General features: G+C 43.0%; 1 protein-coding gene across 2 annotated transcripts in view; it reads right to left on the minus strand.

The window, feature by feature from the left end:
- Positions 1 to 21481, minus strand: part of GCN1 (GCN1 activator of EIF2AK4) — a 66056-nt gene that overhangs the window by 10016 nt on the left and 34559 nt on the right. For both annotated transcript variants that reach the window (XM_077835490.1, XM_077835491.1), the window contains exons 29-53: positions 18528 to 18655; positions 18145 to 18334; positions 17759 to 17829; positions 16390 to 16555; positions 14979 to 15173; positions 12545 to 12791; positions 11692 to 11813; positions 11263 to 11377; positions 10661 to 10840; positions 10052 to 10272; positions 9237 to 9305; positions 8876 to 9014; positions 8562 to 8758; positions 8067 to 8209; positions 7147 to 7264; positions 6789 to 7004; positions 5968 to 6132; positions 5311 to 5472; positions 4726 to 4818; positions 4333 to 4476; positions 3030 to 3299; positions 2438 to 2551; positions 1714 to 1944; positions 1124 to 1317; positions 466 to 580 (exon numbers count right to left, since the gene is read on the minus strand). In XM_077835490.1, the coding sequence (XP_077691616.1) occupies positions 466 to 580; positions 1124 to 1317; positions 1714 to 1944; positions 2438 to 2551; positions 3030 to 3299; positions 4333 to 4476; positions 4726 to 4818; positions 5311 to 5472; positions 5968 to 6132; positions 6789 to 7004; positions 7147 to 7264; positions 8067 to 8209; positions 8562 to 8758; positions 8876 to 9014; positions 9237 to 9305; positions 10052 to 10272; positions 10661 to 10840; positions 11263 to 11377; positions 11692 to 11813; positions 12545 to 12791; positions 14979 to 15173; positions 16390 to 16555; positions 17759 to 17829; positions 18145 to 18334; positions 18528 to 18655 (4005 nt within the window). The remainder of the gene's footprint in view (positions 1 to 465; positions 581 to 1123; positions 1318 to 1713; positions 1945 to 2437; positions 2552 to 3029; positions 3300 to 4332; positions 4477 to 4725; positions 4819 to 5310; positions 5473 to 5967; positions 6133 to 6788; positions 7005 to 7146; positions 7265 to 8066; positions 8210 to 8561; positions 8759 to 8875; positions 9015 to 9236; positions 9306 to 10051; positions 10273 to 10660; positions 10841 to 11262; positions 11378 to 11691; positions 11814 to 12544; positions 12792 to 14978; positions 15174 to 16389; positions 16556 to 17758; positions 17830 to 18144; positions 18335 to 18527; positions 18656 to 21481) is intronic.

Genomic DNA, 21481 nt, shown 5'->3' on the forward strand with positions numbered 1-21481 from the left:
TACTGACGGAGATGTTAAGACTTCACATATGCTTTTACAGTGCAGCTGGGATATTTCCTACCTTCGGCTGATGGTAAGTGAATAGTTTTTAGCTGCCTCAACAAATATGTTGGTGAGGAACAGAAGGTCAAACACACAAAGCAGCCAAGGAAACGCTCATTTCACAAAATTTAGGAGTTACAATAGATTGACCAGGGACGTATCTTATTCCTGGATAAAATTTGCTTCTCAGTCAACATACTGTAAGGTGTTGAAGCGATTTCAGTTTTACAAATTAAATTCTGTTTAGCGAGCAACGCAGAGCTTCAGCCTGCTTTTACACAAGCTCTCTTTCCAGTGTATTATTAGTAACTCCTCCAGGAAGCTATTTTAGGAAACAATTCTGTTAGAAAGCTCAGCGTTTAAATTAAAAAACAAACACACAGAGTGCATGAGACGTCCCCCACGGGCCCTTCACAGCAATACCTCATCATGTCCCAGGATTCCGAGAAGCGCTGTGGTGATGGTCTTCCGAACTGTTGCGTCCACTTTAGCACCAGCTCCTTGCGTTACAAATCGCAGCGCTTGCAGCATGGTGTCTCTGCAGTGAACAACCACAAGTTACAATTCAAGACTGCAGTTTTCCCCGAACAGAATGTCAACAAAGAACAAGGAGCTGGCTGCCAACAACAGATTCACATACACAATGAATAGCACAAAGGTGGGTGTGCCTAAATTTGAAGGGGATGGAGCTTCTCTAAGGGCAGGAAACCATCAGCACCAAACAATGCCTGCATTGGTTCACATCTGATTGTCATGCTTACTGCTGGAAAGGCTCTTTGGCCATTCACAAAGAGAGAAAATCTTCTCCAGTACGAGGCTCATTTCTTAGGGAGCTGGGCATTTTACTGATAGGTGGACTTATTCTTGGAACTAGGAAAAAATACTGAGTCCATATGGACTGAAACAAATGCTAAATAGGAAACAAACTATTGGAGTCTTTCATAGTATTTATATAACCTTGGCTTCTGCTCTACAGACAACTAATCTCTGATGTTAATTGAGTGTTTTTAAAAAGTTAAACTTGCCCTTTCTTCCCACTACTGCCAAGTAGTTCATGCCCTGCCCATTTTCCACAGCTTACCTGATGCTAGAATCCCCACTGGAACGGATCCCATTTAACAGCTCGGTAAAAAGAGGATCCACTTTAATATGGATGGCAATCAATTTACCGAGTGCATCAGCAGCCTTAAGGCGTACAGCACGGTTTGAATCTTGTAGCGCTTTGGTGAAGGTAGTCTGTAGCTGAGGCAGGAATGGTTTCAGGGCAATCCCAACCTGTATAGGCAGAGATTTAGGTGGTGGGAGGGAATCACGTGCACTCAAATGTGAAACAAAAACTAGACAGGGAAGATCAAAAAAAGTGTGGTCTCTTCTAACAGCACTTAGATATAAATGATAAAATCAGCACTTGCCCATCCAGATGAAGAATCTCCCTAACACACAGCTAAAAAAAAATGGGAAAGTCATGCTCGGACTCAATTCAGTTGTCAGAAAGCAGAGAATTAAGCACTGAAGGTTTTCACACCCATGACATAAGTATTCTTTGTAACTAAACATGGTACACAAAAGCCCAGTGTAACTTGGTTACGTAGAGAAGGTTAACAGATCTGGAGAGTTCAGACTTGACAAAAAGGAAAAACAAAGAAGTTTACCAGTGATTTGGAATCTTACCTTGGCCAACAGAAGGCTTAATGTTTCAAGCAAAGCCACCTTGACATTCCAACTGAACCGATCTCCCAATATCCGAATAAGTGGTCCAGTAATGCTCACAACAGAGGGTTTTAGGGCTTCAGCAGAGGTCAGTTTAATAACTAGTCCTAAGGCCTTTGCAGCTTCCTCTTTCTGCTCTGGGTTACCAGTTAGAACTCCCTCTCGCAGCACCGGAAGAATAGAAGTCACTCCCTGTCACAGGAATCAAACAAGAAAACAAGAACCAACAATGCAGACAACACCTAACCTACTTTCCCCCCACTTCCCACTGGAAGTGCAAGCTTGGAAATATCTTATCAATTTCCTACTGATCTTTATTTCCATTAGAAGTACGTTTGCTCAGTTTGATTTCATGCAGTTATGCCTCACTAAACTGCTCGCTGCTTAGTAAATTTTAATCCTGAAAGATTTGGCAGAGAAGTCCAGTTTCACACGTCCACCAAAAAGACAACTAATATGACTCATGTGCATTATAGAGTTGTCAAATAGTTACTTACAACAGAAACCCAAACGGGTATCAAGTAACAGCAGTAACCTATAGAAAGTCTCTACACCTAAAAGTCTGGAATGCTCCAGTGTTACAATATTCTGATAGGTACAAAAATCACATTAACTAGGTTACTGGAAAGAAACAACAGTATTATTGTGGTAAATCACAGCCCCACACTACATACTTATCGTTTACCTTCTTTGGAATACAGAATCCTGGCATGTGTTCTCCTTTGGCTTCATTCCCTACCATACGAATATCCCTATGCAGATCCTCAATGAGGGCAAGCTGGTTCCCAGCATCTAATTTCTGTAGGAGTGACAGAAAGGGCAAAGATGTGTAACAGCATTAATCACCACAATTTTTGAATTCCTCTCATGTTTACCAAGAGATAAGCCACTGCTATCTATGCCCACTCTCTCTGAATGTCTGACCTTTCATATATACTACTACTAGTCTAGTGCAGTCCTCAAAATACTACAATCTTTGCAAAGACCTCATTTCCGGTGAAAATAGAAAAGGAGGACTTGTGGCACCTTAGAGACTAACAAATTTATTTGAGCATAAGCAACCGATGAAGTGAGCTGTAGCTCACGAAAGCTGATGCTCAAATAAATTTGTTAGTCTCTAAGGTGCCACAAGTTCTCCTTTTCTTTTTGCAGATACAGACTAACACGGCTGCAATTCTGAAACCAGTGAAAATAGTGTGTTTTCTTGTCGGAGTATTTGACCAAGTCCATTCCCTCCCAAGCCTGTATTGCTACAACAACCCTGCCCCATATCTCACCTTGGTGATGGAATTGAGAGCATCCCAGCTTTCATTCAGAACCACAGGATTGGTATCATTAAAAAGTCTGATCAAGCCTGAGACCAAGTTCCTGAGATGGGCAGTGCAGTCTCCTTTTGATTTGGAGCAGTAAATGTTTAGAATGACAGCTGCTGCCTGCCTCATTCCCACCTCAGGGCTGCGAGTGGCTTCTAATAGATCTTCAATGATAATTCTCTGCCCGACATCATCTTCCACAGACAGGACTACAGCCTGGCAGTTAGCCATTTCCTAGAAAGTCAGAATGAACTTTATGTTAGCTTTCACCCAGAATAAAAGCCACACATCTCAAGGTTTAATACTGTTGCCCTACAGACCATTATCCTCCAGGATAAATTGTACAGTTGTTAATTACCGTTCATGGAAACCAGTCACACCACCTACAGGTCTTCTGTTCTTGTAGTCCATCTAGAGCCCAAATCAATTTCTTATTTGTTAGTAACTAATTTTAACAATTGATTGTCCTTATTTAATGATAAATCCAGGGCATAAACTAAGGATGGAACACAATTTTTGAAGGATGGAGAGGAGAGTACATGGTAGATTCTCTCTAAAATTAAGAATTGCCCATTTGCCCAAATGAGAAGCTGCACAGGTAGCTTCCCAAGAGCCAAAAGGCTGCACTTAATTTACATAAAATGAGTGTGGTTGCATTTTGCTCCATCTTCAGTGCAGAGGTTTAGAGATCACAGGTCCCAGCACACAATACTTCATCTTGATCCAAGTCACCATACTGAAGGGAATGTCAGCTATGGACAACTTTAGATAGCTCCATGGGAATCTTTGTGCTAGGAGACTGAAAGATCAGCTAACAGACATCTAAGAACAGACAATGAACCCATCACTTTAATTTTTAGTTACACTGGGCTAAACAGACAATCAATTCTTGGGACAGAAACACTCTGGACTTTGCATATTATATATTTTTGAAATCACAAGAAGCAGTATAGAAACAGAACCACACTCAGAGTAAGAACTGTAAGAAAATACGTATATTTTTAGTCTCTCATCTAGCCCCAGTTTTCCAACGCTACAAACAGATCCCGTTAATTGGACACACTGTTGGCCAAACCCATTTAGATTCAGGTAGTCTAACTTTCCCAACTCCTGATATACCACCAACAAAAAGATCATTGAATCAAGAGGCTAATGCACTGAATTAAAACATACCATCAATTTATCTAAAAACCCTAAAACATTGTTTATAACTGAACTTAAAATACTAGTCTTCCTTACTTACCAAAAAATGAACTATGCCACTTACCAGTTGCTCATCAGCACTGCCCAACTTCTCTTTCAGCGCAGACATCATAGCAGGTAGGATTACACCCAGATGCCGTGTCAGGGCCTCGCCTGCCACAGATGAGAGGAATGCTAGCACTCTGGTGTTTACAGGAGGAGAAATTAGCTAAAGGAAACAGGAGAAGCAACAGTATTTTACTCCAGTAAGGTTTTTCAGAAGGCACCTCACATAATACACAGACATGAACAATTCTTAACCATGGGTACATCATAATCCAAATTACAACGAGTGCTTCTGCAAGTAACCTGTGCAGTTTGAAATTTTGCTCCCAGTCTTTGAACATCAGTGCAGAGAACATTTGAAGCAAGAAGAAATAAAAACACCTACGAAGTTTAGATTTATTCCAAACCATACCTTTGGCACCAGATAAGGCAGCACCACACGGCTCTTAACAGCCATAACTTGCTTAAGACCGTCCAGAGCAAAGTCTGATGTCTCTTCAGTATCCTACAGAAAGAGTACAGGGGAGTTAGCCAGCTCGCATGCAAGATTATCTCTGCCACAGCAAACTAGACCTTGTTTCAAGTGACAATCTTTGGGATAATCATACAACCAGCACCTATATAAGTCCTTCCACCTGGGGCTCTCAAAGCCTTTTTCAGACTCTGAATCAAGCCTCCCTACCAGGTTGGGAAGAATCTCGTTAGTAAGGCACACAGATTAAGTGACTTCCCAAATGACAATGGAGACATGTAGCAGAGCCAGAAGATTACCCAGATGTTCCAACTCTTCGTTCTACACTTTAGCTACAAGACCATTCCCTTCCCCTCTTGCAGAAGAGATGAATCCAGGGAAGAAATGAAATATTTAGACTTGTGACCCTCCCCTAAAGATCTAGCATTACAGACCAACTCCTCCTTCAGCCTGTATCGAGAATCTCAAAACTTGTCCTACAGTGAGGTTTTTTAAAAAGCATTTGGTCATATCTGAAACACTTACCAGCTGCTTCAACAAAAATGGCAGGATGTCTTCAAGAGCCTGGTATCCAATTGTTGAGTGCAGCTGTTCAAATGTTTTGGCTGCAGCCTCTCTGACTTCTTCCAGAGGATCACACAGAGCTTTTCTCACTGTAGGAACTAGAGACTCTGAGAAGAACAGCACCTATGAGATATATAGATACAATTACAGGACATCTGTCCCTGGCAGGTGGAGCATTAGCAACACCTGAACACAGCAACTGGGAACTCAGGACTTACACAATAGAAATAAATTGCACTTTACTTGAAATTAATTCATGGAAAATTTAGATGGATTAATGTGTGTGAAAATCTGTAGCATCCACAATGAGCTAGATTAATTTGAAAGAAGTTTTCAACTCTTATGTCTCATAATCTGAAGACAGATTGCACTGTTTTAGGACTGCCAATTGCAGACATAAATTATATATATTATATATATATATATATACACACACACACACACACACTTTCATCTGGACAGCAGTTCCAAATAGTTGCAAGTCCTGAAATTCAGTTCCTTTTATGGCAGTTCATAAAGCAAGTTTGCTGCATCTTCACCCCTTAACTGCAAAGAATGTATTTTATAACAGCTCATGGGCTAAGAAGTTTGAAATTTCCCCTCTGGAATTTAACTTACTGCATCCCTGCTGGTGGACTTCATGATCTCACTCAAACCAATGCAGACACCTTGCCTCTCATCGCTCTTCTCTGACCTCAAACCCTCTTCCAGGATAGGGATGATTTCTGGAAGGATCTTCTCTCCCAACTTTCGAACGAGATCCCCCAGCGTCCGTGCTGCAACCTGTCCCCAACAATCATACAACAGGTCACTCTCAACAGTTATCACAAGCAACTAGTTAGAATGTGTCAACTCCAACTGAACTGGAACATTCCATTCTAACTAGTAAGAGATCTAAGGCAGTTAGCATTACGTACCTCAGTCCATCAGTGTTTCAGACGAATACAGACTGCATCGAGACACTATATACATGCTACGTATACACTCATGAAATACAGTCCATACTGCCACTCTAGACAGTATGACCTCGTGCACATTTTCATTTCCTTTTAAGTTTTTAACAGTACAAACATCTGAAACCCAACACTTCCATTTCTTAGTCGCATGAAACTTAATGGTTGAAGTGATTTTTTTACTCTCTATTTGTTGTACTCTTATATGCCACATTTTATCCATAAGCAAGTGTTCATAGCAGAGTTAATGATGAGTGGAGATGGGAACACAGCTATGAAAAGGGAGGTTTTAAAAAAATGTTTATTTCACCTTAGCTGCTCCAAATAAACAGGGACTGTGTAGAGGAGACACGCATGTGTGTTTAAGTAGGTTAGGTTACTGACAGCTTTGGGGCGGTTTATTGAAAGAGTAACCACATTCCTCAAACACCAGTTATGAACAGAGTAACCTTTGTTAGCAGAGTACCACCTGTGCAGAACCCTTACCGTTCTCTTGTCTGCACAAGTACTGGCCAAGAACCCCAACAGAAGACTAAAGAGGGTTGGCAAAATTTCACGTAGTGTGCGAGGTGTGTTTGAGACCACAATTTTCCAGACGTGCAAGGATGCCTGACGAACTACGAGCTGGGCGTCTGATCGGCCCATGTACAGACCTGCCAGAACTCTGTTCCGCCGTTCCACACCAAGAGCACTAATAATGGCCTGAAATAAATAAAAGGAAACCAGTGAAGTCAACATTGCACTTTTTGCCTCATGAAACTTAGAAGAGGTATTGCCATTATAAAGGTCACTCCAGCAGGTTCTCGCCACAAATGGGAACACGGCAACAGACAACGGCACTTACCTTGTTTGACTGAGCTGTTCCGAAGTTGTCATCCTCTGAGGCAGTTTCTGTTGTCATTTTTCCAGTGACTCCTGAGATATGGAATAGAAGATCCCCAAGGAGCTGAACTGAGCTAAACCTGACAAAGGGAGTAATATCAGTGTTACATGCAGAAAAAAGAAAACAAGTGGTACCTGTCTAAACTGACGGACTGTGATGCTAGACACTACCAAGGGAGCAAATGGTGAGGAAGAGACCCAGGTCAATGTGAATTGTCATATGAGATGCCATAAAGATCATTCCGTCAATCTAAGTGAGAAAGAGCATTATAAAGATGATGGGATGGAGGGAATTCCAAACTAAAACAGAGATTAGAGAGCCCCCATGTTAGGGCAGCAAAATGATAAATAAGCCTTGATCTGAACTATGAAGAGGAGCAAAATAGCCTGTGGGTAAAATCATTTGCACATTGTCTATGTCCACTGTCTTCTGTGCTGATATGAACACACACTTGGGATGCCACAAGACTGCACTCATCAGTAGCCATTTTATGTAACTAATTTTTAGACCAGGGTGCTTTCCACTTCATGTTTCCACACCAGTGGGAATGATTGTTGAGACAGCACTTTGAAAAAAGAAATGCACTATGCGAATGTGAGTTCTAAATATTACCAGAGAAACTGCTGTGGAAAAGCATTTTAAAATTGCGACCTGGCTAAGTGATCCAGTAGGAGTGTTTTGCACTATCACCTGGGAGAAACTGCATGTTCCATATTCCACTCCAGATTCTGAGTCAGAGTACTACTGCAAAGGCACCACATAGTCCACGTGTAGAAGGGAGAGCCTCTTGTTTCCAAGCAGCTCCTACACTTCTTTAAAGAGCAACGCTGAGAGGCTCCGGGGAAGGATGGTTACTGCAGGGTTAAAAACTTATTCTCTACCTGATTCTCCAAAGGTCATCAAAGAGACCTTGCTCAAGCTGAGGCAGGAGAAGAGCAATTGCAGTTTCTGCATACATGCTGATGATTCTCTGTCCAGCACGAAGGGCGGTGTCTCGCACAAACTCATTCTCATCTGCCAGAGCCTAGATCAAGAGACAAATCACAAAGTGTGGTTTTCAATGTGGAAGAAAATACCAAATAGATGGCACTTGATTTCCACAGTGAGATGGTGCATTCCTCCTCCTCATCCATTAAAAGTAATGAGTTGCAAAGCAGTGAATGCCCAGTTGAGACCTCTTCCCATTTCCCACAATCTCCAAAGTCAAGGATTTACTAAAAGCCACACATAAAACCCAGCAAACAATGCTATCAAGGACCTTGGAAGAGCAGGGAAGAGAATCTGCTATGGACAATTACTTTATTAGGCATTTAGAAATACCTGAGAACTTTCCTTCCCGTCCCTAAATTGTGAATTTCCTGCTATCTGCTTCCTACCTTAAGGATGCACGGTATGATTGGCCCAACATAGGGGGTGAACTTGTCTCCAAAGGTGAGGGGCAGGTAGTTGAACATCATGATATAACCATCCCGGACATGGGGTGCAATGTCCACTTTGCTGGCTGTAGCTACAATTTCTGGCATAAGTTTCTCCAGCTTTTCTACCCCCAACCCTGCCATGACTTCAGCCAGACCTGAAAAACAACACTCAGTTTCAAAGCTGGTAAACACACAATGACGACACACACAAACTTCTATTTCGGCCAAGCTAAGGAACTCCAATACCATTGCTCAGCTCCTGTTATACTTACCTTGCGCTGCACCAGATCGATCCACTGAACTCTGCTCATACGTCAGCGTCTCCATCAGCCATGGCAGCAAATCCTCAAAGCACGACTCCCCCATGCCCTTCACCATGGCTCCTAATGCCTTCGCAGATACTGTACGCACCTAACAGGCAAGAGAGAGAAGTGTAAAGTTGCAAAATATCCAGTCATAATGAAAGTTATCAAGACAGAGAGATATGGAGGTCTTAACTCCCCTCCCTGATCACTTTTCACAGCTTCTCTCACTATTCTAACCACAAACTAGTTCGTGGAAAGATTAGGATTAATCCTACAGGCAGAAAGACTCTTCACACTTGAGCAGAACTGTAGTTCTACCAAGACTTACCTCAGGCACGGGGTCCAATAGAGAGGTTTTCAGTCCAGGGGTCACACTGGGTAGGTAAGGAGACAGATCCTGAAACAAAAAGCCCAGTGTTTAAGTGCTGGGTTCAAAAAGAAAACTGAGCCATCAAAATCTCATCTTTGTCTGGTAACAGTTAGATACAGCTGTACCCTGGGAGCTTAATACACTGCCTCCACAGCACTGATAATACACAAATTAACTCAATTTTCCCCACACGGACCTTACAGAGCACTGTCACACTAAGCAGGTCACTCAAAAACCTTTCATGCTCATTCATAAATTAAATTTTTGTTTCCTAAATTAAATCCAGCCCTCTTCCCCCCAATGCAAGGCTTAATTTTAGAGCATAACCAGCAATAAAGGAATCAAACACCGATCTTCACTCTACAGTTACTTCAACTTTTCCTTCTGTGAACCAACACTGAAAATCTCTGAATTCATTCCAAAGTAGTGGATTTATGGAGGCATCTCTCTTAGAGCACAAATATTTACCAATTCGTCTACAAGACTTGTTTGGGAAATGTATATGGCACCAGAGCTACACAGTAGATCAAAGGAGAAAGTTTATAAGTTGGTCTCAACCATGCTAGGATTTTCATTATCTTTGTAGAAGTCACTTGCTCACATGACATCCATGTTGAGTCAGTGCAACTGCTCAGAGTTCTCGGATTACCCTTACCGAGAACAAAACCCCAGACACGCCAGTAAAATATTCACAGTCTTTTGCTCTGTTAGACTATTTCTCCTCTCCAAAGTAAGCGAAGTCTATAGCTGGAAAGATCTCCCCAGCATTATACCTTCTGATCAGTCAGGGAGTACATATTTCCAATGATCTGGGCAGCCATTTTCCTGGTGTCTGTGGAACGATCTTGAAAGGCTCTCTGAACAATGGGCATAATGAGGGCCAGGGACGGAGCATCGATGAAATGGACAAACTTGGTATCCAGCAGGGTCTGCAGGCACTCCTGGGTCTTCCTGGATGGGTCAGTGAGCGCATCCAACAGTACTGGAGCTATTGCTACACATTTCAAAATGGGAGAGAAAAATGCTACGTTTGTACATGGAACAGACAAGTGAGACAGCTTCAGCCACAGCTGGTGTCCTTGCGCCCACCCAAAAAAGTGCGAATCCTTCTAAAGAATGACAAAGTGAGAAATGGCAAAGGGAGCCCTATTGACATCAGCTGAGAAGATTCAGAGAACATTTAGAAAGCTTAAAAACAGACACTTGTGTTGCAGTTTTCAGGTTATACCTTTCTAAAGTGGATTTTGTTTCAAGTTTACATATTCAATGTGAACGTAAACTAAAAGGGTCCTGCTCTAGGACATAGTTATGAACCAGGGTCTCATGTTGGGATGCATTGAGCAATCAAACAACACACACACACACAGGCACAGGGTTCTTACCCAGGATCTCCGGATTCCTGATAACAGAGCCAATTTGCCTAAGAGCCTGCTGTCCTGCCTTCTGCACTTTTACATGGGAGTCTGTGAGCACTTCAGTGAGCTTTGGCACGATATTTGGCAGGCAGGAAGAGAGCTGTTTTGGGGCACAGTATGCCATAGCCCCCAGCAACTCCACGGACCCTGAACACAGAGTAAGAGAAAATTAATGCAACGGAAGAGACTGGCAATGGCAGTGTTCAACTCAAACTCAGCCCTGCACAGAGCAATAGTCCAGAAAGCGCATGCATTGCGGAGGTTTTTAAATAATGGGAAGTTTTAAAAACTGTTTGGGAGAGGCAGCAGGCCAAGATTCCTGCTCTTCAGCTACCTCTATAGCTGCAAGAGAATGTTTCTTAGAATCCAGTCACAAGAAAATGCTGCTTAAATATGTTGAGACAGATAAATGAAGCATTCATTCCAAAAGCTCCGTGCACCGCTGTAGCACAAAAAAGAGAACAAGATCTCACAGTGTTCACTCGGTTGAAAGAATAAGCCAGGCAAGTGGTGTATCAGTGAACTTCAAGCTCCTCTGAGCTATAGCAGAGTCAAACACTAGTCCATACCAGCTTTGGTTCTCCAAGACTCCTCCTCAAGTGCCGCCAGAAGCGATGGTAGCACCAGCTTCACGCCATGAGCGCTGAGGTTGCTCATCACTGCCTTGGCACAGTCGTCTGCAGCCTCGAAGGAGGAAAGAGGACATTTATAATCTGCCTCACTGCTGGTTTCTCCCGCTTCTTTAAAGAGCGGGTGGGAACATGGCCCTGGGGTAAAACAGTGTGGATGTCCAACAGTATAGCTAGTTGAAAGACAGTCCCAACCTAGAGTTAATGCCCAGTGGAATACGATGGTATTGGTTATCAAAGAAATCAAATTCTACTGGCCTGTGGTTTGTACAAGGGTTTGGTTTTTTTAAATTTAAATAGTTATTCAGAATAAGAATAGTTTTTGCTACCACCTCTCGCATTCCTGGTTCTCAGGAACCTCTTACTCACCTCTCGCACATACTGGTTTCCATCTCCAAAACAAAGCAGCAAATGGGGTAACACATGAACCACATAGGGCTCAAAGAGCTTCCCAAGCATGGTGCAGAGCATCTCAAAGGCAAACAGAGCCCCTAGAAAAAGACAGGATAATCAGGAAATAATATACCACTCTAGGTGGGATCAGAAGTGAAGATCAGATTTGCCTGAGGAGCTAAGAGGTAATTTTTTGTGGGAACCTCAGATCCAGAAACCTCCTGGGCATCTCATTCTCCCTCCTTAAACCAGAAGGGAGTATTGTGTCCGGGACTTCTGCTCCCCAAAGGTGGCACAGAGGCTGATAGCATTAAAAATGAAGCTTGGTAGCTTTCTGAGTCCCAGTGTAAGTTAGGATCAGAGTGAAGGAAAGAGAAATAAGGATGGAAAACATACAGCAGCAAATGCAATGAAGAGGTTTTAAAAACCCATCGCCACCTCTGGACCAGCTTACACTCCTATCCTTACTGCCCTGGGCGAAGCAAGAGCCTCCCTAGCAACACCCTTACCTGAGATGGGAGAGATGAGAGTGAGGACACATTCCAGAGACTAAGACCCCTTCCTGTACTCCATTGTGAGGTGGGGTTTTTTGTTTGTTTGTTTTAAAATATACTGTACAAGAGAAATCAAGATTTCAGGAGACGCACATTCCCCACTTTAACAGTATCAATTGAGGGGAAAAGAGTAACCAGATACAGGATTTCCTATGCAAGTCAGTCAGGCCCAAGTAAATGGAGGAAGTACAGGTATCAATATATCTGGTACAAGTGTCAGCAGATCAAATATAGAAAACTTCAAAAAGATGGAGAGGAGAGGGCCTGCCACTCACCTTCTCGCCGGCGGAAGTTCTTCTTATCCTGAATGGCATCTGTCAGCGTGGTCATCATCTTCTGCTGTTTGAGAGAGAGGATGCCAAGGCCTTTCACCAAGCCTGCCAGTCCATATGCTGCACCTTTGCGCTCAGCATACTTATCAGACTCTAATAGCAGCTGCATTAGCTTCTGTATCATTCCTCCTGCATCGTCTTTAATTGCAGGCACAAGAGGTGGTAAACAGCTTGCAACAGACTCCTGGACCTATGGGAAAACCCACTAGTTATCAAACATATCACAAGGTGTATGTCACTAACACTATAACCTGTCCCCACCACTCACCTTGCTGATCTATTGGTATGTGTCCCCAGCGACATGTTTCTGCCTTCTCATGTTTCTGAATTTGAACCCATGTTTGACTTCAGAGTGTAGCTGCTTAGACCCAAGGTTTTCAACCTTTTTTCATTTTTGGACCCCTAATAAATTTCAAATGGAGGTGCAGACCTCTTTGGAAATCTTAGACAGTCTGCAGACCCTCAGGGGTCCGTGGACCACAGGTTGAAAGCCACTGGCTTAGAGAATACAAATTCCCTTTATAACACTCTAAAGCCAGGTTTTGGAATTAACTGAGTAGCTTAACAGTAACAAGTCACTGGGACCAGATGGCATTCACCCAAGAATTCTGAAAGAACTCAAATGTGAAATTGCTGAACTATTAACTATGGTTTGTAAACTGTCCTTTAAATCAGCTTCTGTACCCAATGACTGGAAGATAGCTAATGAAACGCCAATATTTAAAAAGGGCTCTCGAGGTGATCCTGGCAATTACAGACCGTTAAGTCTAACGTCAGTACCACGCAAATTAGCTGAAATAATAGTAAAGAATAAAATTGTCAGACACATAGAAGAACATAAATTGTTGGGCAAAAGTCAACATGGTTTCTGTAAACAAATCATGTCTTACTAATCTATTAGAGTTGTTTGAAGGGGTCAAACAAACATGTGGACAAGGGGGATCCAGTGGACATTGTGTACTTAGATTTCCAGAAAGCCTTTGACAAGGTCCCTCACCAAAGACTCTCACGTAAATTAAGTTATCATGGGTTAAGAGGGAAGATCCTTTCATGGATTGAGAACTGGTTAAAAGACAGGGAACAAAGGGTAGGAATAAATGGTAAATTTTCAGAACGGAGAGGGGTAACTAGTGGTGTTCCCCAAGAGTCAGTCCTAGGACCAATCCTATTCAACTTATTCATAAATGATCTGGAGAAAGGGGTAAACAGTGAGGTGGCAAAGTTTGCAGATGACACTGAACTGCTCATGATAGTTAAGACCTAAGCAGATTGTGAAGAACTTCAAAAAGATCTCACAAAACTAAGTGATTGGGCAACAAAATGGCAAATGAAATTTAATGTGGATAAATGTAAAGTAATGCACATTGGAAAAAATAACCCCAACTATACATACAATATGATGGGGGCTAATTTAGCTACAACAAATCAGGAGAAAGATCTTGGAGTCATCATGCATAGTTCTCTGAAGATGTCCACACAGTGTGCAGCGGCAGTAAAAAAAGCAAACGGGATGTTAGGAATCATTAAAAAAAGGGATAGAGAATAAGACAGAGAATATCTTATTGCCCTTATATAAATCCATGGTACGCCCACATCTTGAATACTGCATACAGATGTGGTCCCCTCATCTCAAAAAAGATATATTGGCATTAGAAAAGGTTCAGAAAAGGGTAACTAAAATGATTAGGGGTTTGGAATGGGGCCCATATGAGGAGAGATTAAAGAGGCTAGGACTTTTCAGCTTGGATAATAGGCGACTAAGGAGGGATATGATAGAGGTATATAAAATCATGAGTGGTGTGGAGAAAGTGAGTAAGAAAAAGTTATTTACTTGTTCCCATAATATAAGAACTAGGGGCCACCAAATGAAATTAATGGGCAGCAGGTTTAAAACAAATAAAAATAAGTTCTTCTTCACACAGCACACAGTCAACCTGTGGAACTCCTTTTGCCTGAGGAGGTTGTGAAGGCTAGAACTATAGCCGGGTTTAAAAGAGAACTGGATAAATTCATGGAAACTAAGTCCATTAATGACTATTAGCCAGGATGGGTAAGGAATGGTGTCCCTAGCCCCTGTTTGTCAGAGGGTAGAGATGGCTGGCAGGAGAGAGATCACTGATCATTACCTGTTAGGTTCACTCCCTCTGGGGCACTTGGCATTGGCCACTGTCAATAGACAGGATACTGGGCTGGATGGACCTTTGGTCTGACCCAGTATGGCCGTTCTTATGTTCATTGCTCTGTAACTCACTACTTCTGTTGTGCCTGGAGTCCATATTTCCAAGAACAGGGATGAAAGCGAATGATGAAATCCCTGAAAGTGTCAGAGAATTAACCTGCTTCTGCTTGGCTCCTGAGAACTTTTGAAAGGAGGTACCTGTTGGGATGGAGTAGACAGGGCTGCTATCAGTTTGGCAACAATTGGTTTCACTTTAGGGTCACTCTTGTCCAGATGTTTTGCCAGGGAGCCCATCAGAATGACTACGCTCTGTCTGACGGCATCATAGTTGGCATCATTTGGAGCATTCTTCAGGAATTCTTCAAATACCGGCAAGAGAGAGTTAACATTGTCCTGAAAAACAAAATGTAGAACATGTCACCTGCTACTAAAGTCCACTCTCAGAGCAAGGTTTGCTCTGCTCAGCAAGACCTTGTTATCCTTATCAGAGGCTAAAACTATGCAACTGTGAGTCTCAATTTACAGTTCATTTTCCATACAGAGAGTCTCATATACTACAGCATTTAGGACCATGTGGCATCCTACAGGCTATGGCTATTTCCTGTGAAAGAGCAGTTAGTTCTTAAATATTAAAAAAAATACATACACAAACCTGCCAGCCCAGCGATCTGGTGAAAATGGTGGGCATTACCATGTGGGAGAGCTGGTTTGGATTTCAGCACCCATTCTCTTGTTCCCTGAATTAGTATGAGCTGGGAGTGAAAGAGGAAAGTGCACCTGATATTGCTCATCTGGCAACTAAGAGCACTAGCTAGTGGTGACAATACTCAAGTTCTTCTTGACTACAGGAATGGGGTGATCATAAAGAGACACCTTGAAGCCTGAATGAGGGAGTTCCAACTCTCCCCTCCAAAATCCATGAGGGGTGCAGTGCTTTGGGCTTGACAACTCATCTTTTCTTGACAGATCCATACATGAGCTACATGTGAAATACCCATATATTTTTTTACTATAATAAGTATGCATTTCTTTAACTTTGGGGTTTTTTATTTGATTCATTTTTAAAATGTCAAAGGCTCTAAGGTTCGCATGCAAGGCCTCCTACATTTTATATATATATACACACATATACACACACACACAGAGATACATATAGATATAGATATATAGGGTGTTGTATATACAGTTCTCAGATGCTGGCATCAGAAGATTAAAGTTATACATGTGACTCCTTGTCAGACACAGGCAGCCTCTGATGGTGCTCACTGCCACGTCTTTACAGCAGTTATTTTACTTACCTTTGTTTAATAGTATAGTCCAATTCTGCTTTTATTGCACCAGTTTTACACCATTTCAATTCCAGACACTTCAACTACATTACTCCTGATTTACCATAGTGTAAGTGAGAGGAGAATATTAGGCTGTTAGTCTGTACTGGTCACTACTGAAACAATTTTAAAATACATTAGAGAAAGAAATTCTCATTAGATGAAGGTTTTCAACCGTTACTTTGTACCAATGGCTTTATCTAATATAGAGGCTTCAACACAGTATCCAAGTCCCACTCACGTTTATTCCCATCTTTAAGGGAAGGAGAGTTTGAGCTTACCTTGCCATGGGTATTGAGCGTAGAAAGAGCTGCATCTAGCATGCACTTCCGGACCTCAGTATTCCGGTCATTAAGGGCATCAGGTACAAAGAACTGAAAAAGGGGCTTCACCTGAGAACTATCCAGGTACTGAGAGAGTTTATTCAAGGCCAAGGCTATCCCACATCTGTATAAAAAAAATGTATTATGTATGAATTGGGCTTCCATGATTCAGATGAGTGACTTTTGTAAGCACTTGTTTTTTGCAGCTATCACCACTTCCATCTCCAACAGTTAACAGAGAGAACGCCATGGAACCGTAACATTTCAGATAGTTCAGCAGCTGTGCCAATTTTCCCAAAGTGATGATCCCAGAGCAGCAACCACCATTTCGCTTTCAGCTCCCTGCTGCAAGTTCCCAAAGGTACAATAATCTGGCATTCGTACAGTAACTTTCATCTGAAGGATCTCAAGCACTTTACACAAACCCAAACACAAGGATAACTTCATCCACCACTGAAACGCAGTAGCCGTAGAGCAGTACACATAAGCACTAAAGAACAGATTCGTTTAAGGGAAGCAGTGAACAATACGCTGTCCAATTAAAACTACAGAAAGCATTTAAGAGGCAGAATGTAATTATCCAAATTGGAATTTGTCCAGTTCACTGAGGCTAGCACCCTATTCTTGACACAAATGATTGAGCACGGGACAGAGACTGAGAATCTGTTGACATAAACCACAAATGAGCCACTTTGATAGGAAAAGATTCCATTCTTATGAGATTGACAGGGATAAAATTGTGAAGAACAACAGTCTGATGCATGGGCGGCAGGTATCATAGGCTGAGGAAAGCTGTGCCTTCCCAAATAGCCAGGCGTGGCCCTGCCCATGTCCTACCCCCAGACCCCCACCTACTTCCTGCTCTTGCCCACTCTTCCCAGTTCCCCTGTGCAGTGGCCCCAGCTTGGGCTGGCACTGGGGCCGCGCCACCCACCTGGGGCTGGGGCCACTAGCCTGGGGCGGGGGCTGGTGGCCACGGTGGAAGGTTCTGAGTTGCAACAGGGCCTCAACTGGAAGGGCAGGGCTGGGGACTAGCCTCCCCCAGCCAGCGATCCATGCACCACCCATGGTCTGATGGATCTGGAAATGTTCCAGAAGAACATGCAAAGCTGTATTGGTCTGCACATTCTGCTCTGAGAGAGACAAGTGTCCCATAATAGGGGAGACCACACGATCACCAGTTGGTACAAATGCAGACAGTTTACTCCTCAGACACTTCCCTGGACCATACGCTTCCCTCTCACCTATAACAACATGAGGAAAAGTCTCAAGCATCTCATTTAGGAAGCATTGGAAGTGAAGAGCAGAATTTGAAGAGACACAATACCTTGCTTCCCACTGGTCAGGTGGAGACTCAGATATCACTCGTCCCAGAGCATCCAAAACTGGAGGTGGCCTCTGTGAGTGGGGAAATGGATATATTTAATCAGCATGCGTTTCCAAGGACACACACACACAAAACATGAAGGGAAAAAACAAAGCTGTATAATAGAAGTTTACTAGCAGCTCAGTCTAGTTTCCTCTCCTTAGCCTACAAAATTTAGATCCATGATACCTTCCACATCTGCAATACCACATTTAACAAAAAATAAAGGACATATACGACAGCACCAACAGAAGAATGCGGTGAGTGCACAGACTGAGTAAGAAAAGGACATAACACTGAGCATGTGTGGGTTGTGCCTATAACTCCACACAACAGCAGCTACTTACATAGAGCTTCTCCTGGTAAATCTCCATAAGTTTACTCATGACTTCAGCTGCCTGGTTTTGATACTGCTCCACAGCTTTGGAAAGAGCCTCAGCGCCAGATTGACGCACGGCTTCCTCGTAGTAGATAGTATCTTTGATCAGCAGGGAACAGAGATCAGGCTGCAACTCCAGACCCATAGATTCCCACAGCCTGCAGGTAACACAAATTGGTGATTGATCATTCTTCAGACAACTAGAGATCCCCCTAAACATAGAACACCAGACAGATCTAAAGTTGCACCCTTTTGGGGGCAAGACCTACACAGATCCTCTGTGTAAGACCCCATATGGGAAGGCAAATAAGCATCACTGTTACAATCCACTGAATAGAGTACAGTTCTCACCTCTCTGCCAGTTTTCTAATCTCATCTTCCACATCAAACTTCACCACCCAGAGCCGGCGCAGCAGATTCAATCCATTCTTTTCATCACTGTCAGGTGTTGGTAGCACCATCTGCAGCTCCATTAGTCCCTGAATGAAACGACAGGACATTCAGTGCGAATGTCTGGTCTCTACAGCCATCCTTAGCAGAGATGACCTTAAATCATAATACAGGAAATCTTCCATGTAAAGGAAAATTGATTAAATTAACTTTCTGCTGAAGAACGTCTTGACACTTTTCGTTTTGCCAAAAGCTGCTGCAAATTGCACAAAATGGAGTTCCAGAGACTGGGTAATAGTTAAGCAAGGAGTATTGGGGGGGGGGGGGGGAGGAGAGAAGAGGGACTATTTCAATTTTACTATATTTGAGCCATCTCACAGCCATGCAAGGAGACTGATACTTGATTAAAGAACCATTTCAGCAGTCTCACACAAAAGAAGTGTTGCACTCACCTTTCTGAAGAACACATTTTGTAATTTAACAGGGAAGCTATATTGCCATCCAGTTGCTCAATAATCACCAGTAAAATAGTGACTGAGGACTAAGAAGGAGGGGGATAAGAGAACATAAAACCAATGTAATTAGGTACAGCAGCCAAGCAATAGCTCTCAGCTGCTTAGAAGTCCAGGCCTAGGTAATTGCCTGGATCAGGAGCCCAATAAAAGACAGAAATCACACCTGCATTGAATAGGACAATATAGTGTCATTTGCAATTGTTGCCATGGTGAGAAATACCATAAAAGGGGAAAGAATTATCCGAGTAATGCTGTGCACACTCAGAGGAAGATGCTTGCCTGAACTTGCTTTTCCACAAGAGAGCACCAAGAAGTAGAGTTCTGGTAGGTGTCTAGCACTGGACAGAACTCTAGGGTTGCGGACAACTCTTATACTACGGTAGGAGGAAATTTATTCCTCAAAAGTCAGTCCATGTCAGGATTCAAGGGGAATAAAAGCACCAAGGCAACTAGACTGTTTCTTCCTCTCGAGCTAGATAACAAAACACCAGCATAACAAACTACACAAGTAAGCTTCATTAAAACAATGTTAGGATTGCAAAGTCAAGCATTCAAAAGTTCAAAGATGTCAGAATTAAGATTGTGTGTGCAACCTGAGACATACACTTTGCCAGTGGGTTTCACAGATACTTGCTCATCAACAAAGAAATATCAGAAACTCAGGAATATTGAGTTACATTACAAGTTCTGGAGAGGAGTGTTCTCTAGTGCAGTGGTTCTCAAACTGAGGGTCAGGACCCCAAAGTGGGTCGCGACCCCATTTTAATGGGGTTGCCAGGGCTGGCATTAAACATGCTGGGGCCCAGGGCTGAAGCCTGAGAGCTTCAGCCCTGGATGGTGGGGCTCATGTTACAGGCCGCTGGCCTGGGGCTGAAGGCTTTGGCCCCCGTGCCAGGGGCTCAGGCTTTGGTCCTCCCTCCTGGGGTCATGTAGAAATTTTTGTTGTCAGAAGGGGGTCGCAGTGCAATGAAGTTTGAGAACCCCTGCTCTAGTGGTTACAGATCCTTTTGCCCTTTTCATCTTCAAGCTTGATCCTGACTCTTTCTGCCCCTCCCTCAATCCCAGTCCAAGTCTCCTTTTCCCTCCAAATCCCAGTCTTCCCCCAATCCTGGCTCCTCATCCCAAATTTCCCACTTGTTGTCCAATTTCAGCCGCCTCTTCTCCCAAACCCTGTCTCCTTGACTGACCAATCCCAGTATCCACCCACTCCTTGCACCAGTTCCTAGACCCAGTCCTCCCAATCTACTCCCTCTGTACCCTTTGCACCCCACACCCAGTCCAGCTCTTGTCCTTTCTGCATTTGAGTCAGGAAGCTACCTCCTCCATGCTGCCCAGATGCCAGCAGGGAGAGCATTAAGAGCACAAAAGAGTCTCTTTGCTCTCAGTTCCTGTGCCTGGTACCACAGTGATGAGCAGCAATTGCAGGGAAAGGCCTGCTCGGCTCCTGCAGCCCCAGCATGCAGCATGCCCCATGCAAACAGACTCTTCAGAAAACTAGCTGCCAAAATGCTAACCAGTCTCTATTGTTTAAAAAAAATCTTTTTGCCTAAGAATTAGGCAAGCACAGACAATTCATAGATTCATAGATATTTAGGTCAGAAGGGACCATTATGATCATCTAGTCTGACCTCCTGCACAACGCAGGCCACAGAATTTCACCCACCACTCCTACCAAAAAAACCTCACACCTATATCTGTGCTATTGAAGTCCTCAAATTGTAGTTTAAAGACCTCAAGGAGCAGAGAATCCTCCAGCAAGTGACCCGTGCCCCATGCTACAGAGGAAGGCGAAAAACCTCCAGGGCCTCTTCCAATCTGCCCTGGAGGAAAATTCCTTCCCGACCCCAAATATGGCGATCAGCTAAACCCTGAGCATATGGGCAAGATTCATCAGCCAGATACTACAGAAAATTTTTTCCCAGGTAACTTGGATCTTACCCCATCTAAAACCCATCACAGGCCATTGGGCCTATTTACCATGAATATTTAATTACCAAAACCATGTTATCCCATCATACCATCTCCTCCATAAACTTATCGAGTTTAATCTTAAAGCAAGATAGATCTTTTGCCCCCACTACTTCCCTCGGAAGGCTATTCCAAAACTTCACTCCTCTGATGGTTAGAAACCTTCGTCTAATTTCTAATCTAAATTTCCTAGTGGCCAGTTTATATCCATTTGTTCTTGTGTCCACATTGGTACTGAGTTTAAATAATTCCTCTCCCTCTCTGGTATTTATCCCTCTGATATATTTATAGAGAGCAATCATATCTCCCCTCAGCCTTCTTTTAGTTAGGCTAAACAAGCCAAGCTCCCTGAGTCTCCTTTCATAAGACAAGTTTTCCATTCCTCGGATCATCCTAGTAGCCCTTCTCTGTACCTGTTCCAGTTTGAATTCA

Source organism: Eretmochelys imbricata, chromosome 15 (genome assembly GCF_965152235.1).
Source record: "Eretmochelys imbricata isolate rEreImb1 chromosome 15, rEreImb1.hap1, whole genome shotgun sequence".
NCBI classification, from domain to species: domain Eukaryota; kingdom Metazoa; phylum Chordata; order Testudines; family Cheloniidae; genus Eretmochelys; species Eretmochelys imbricata.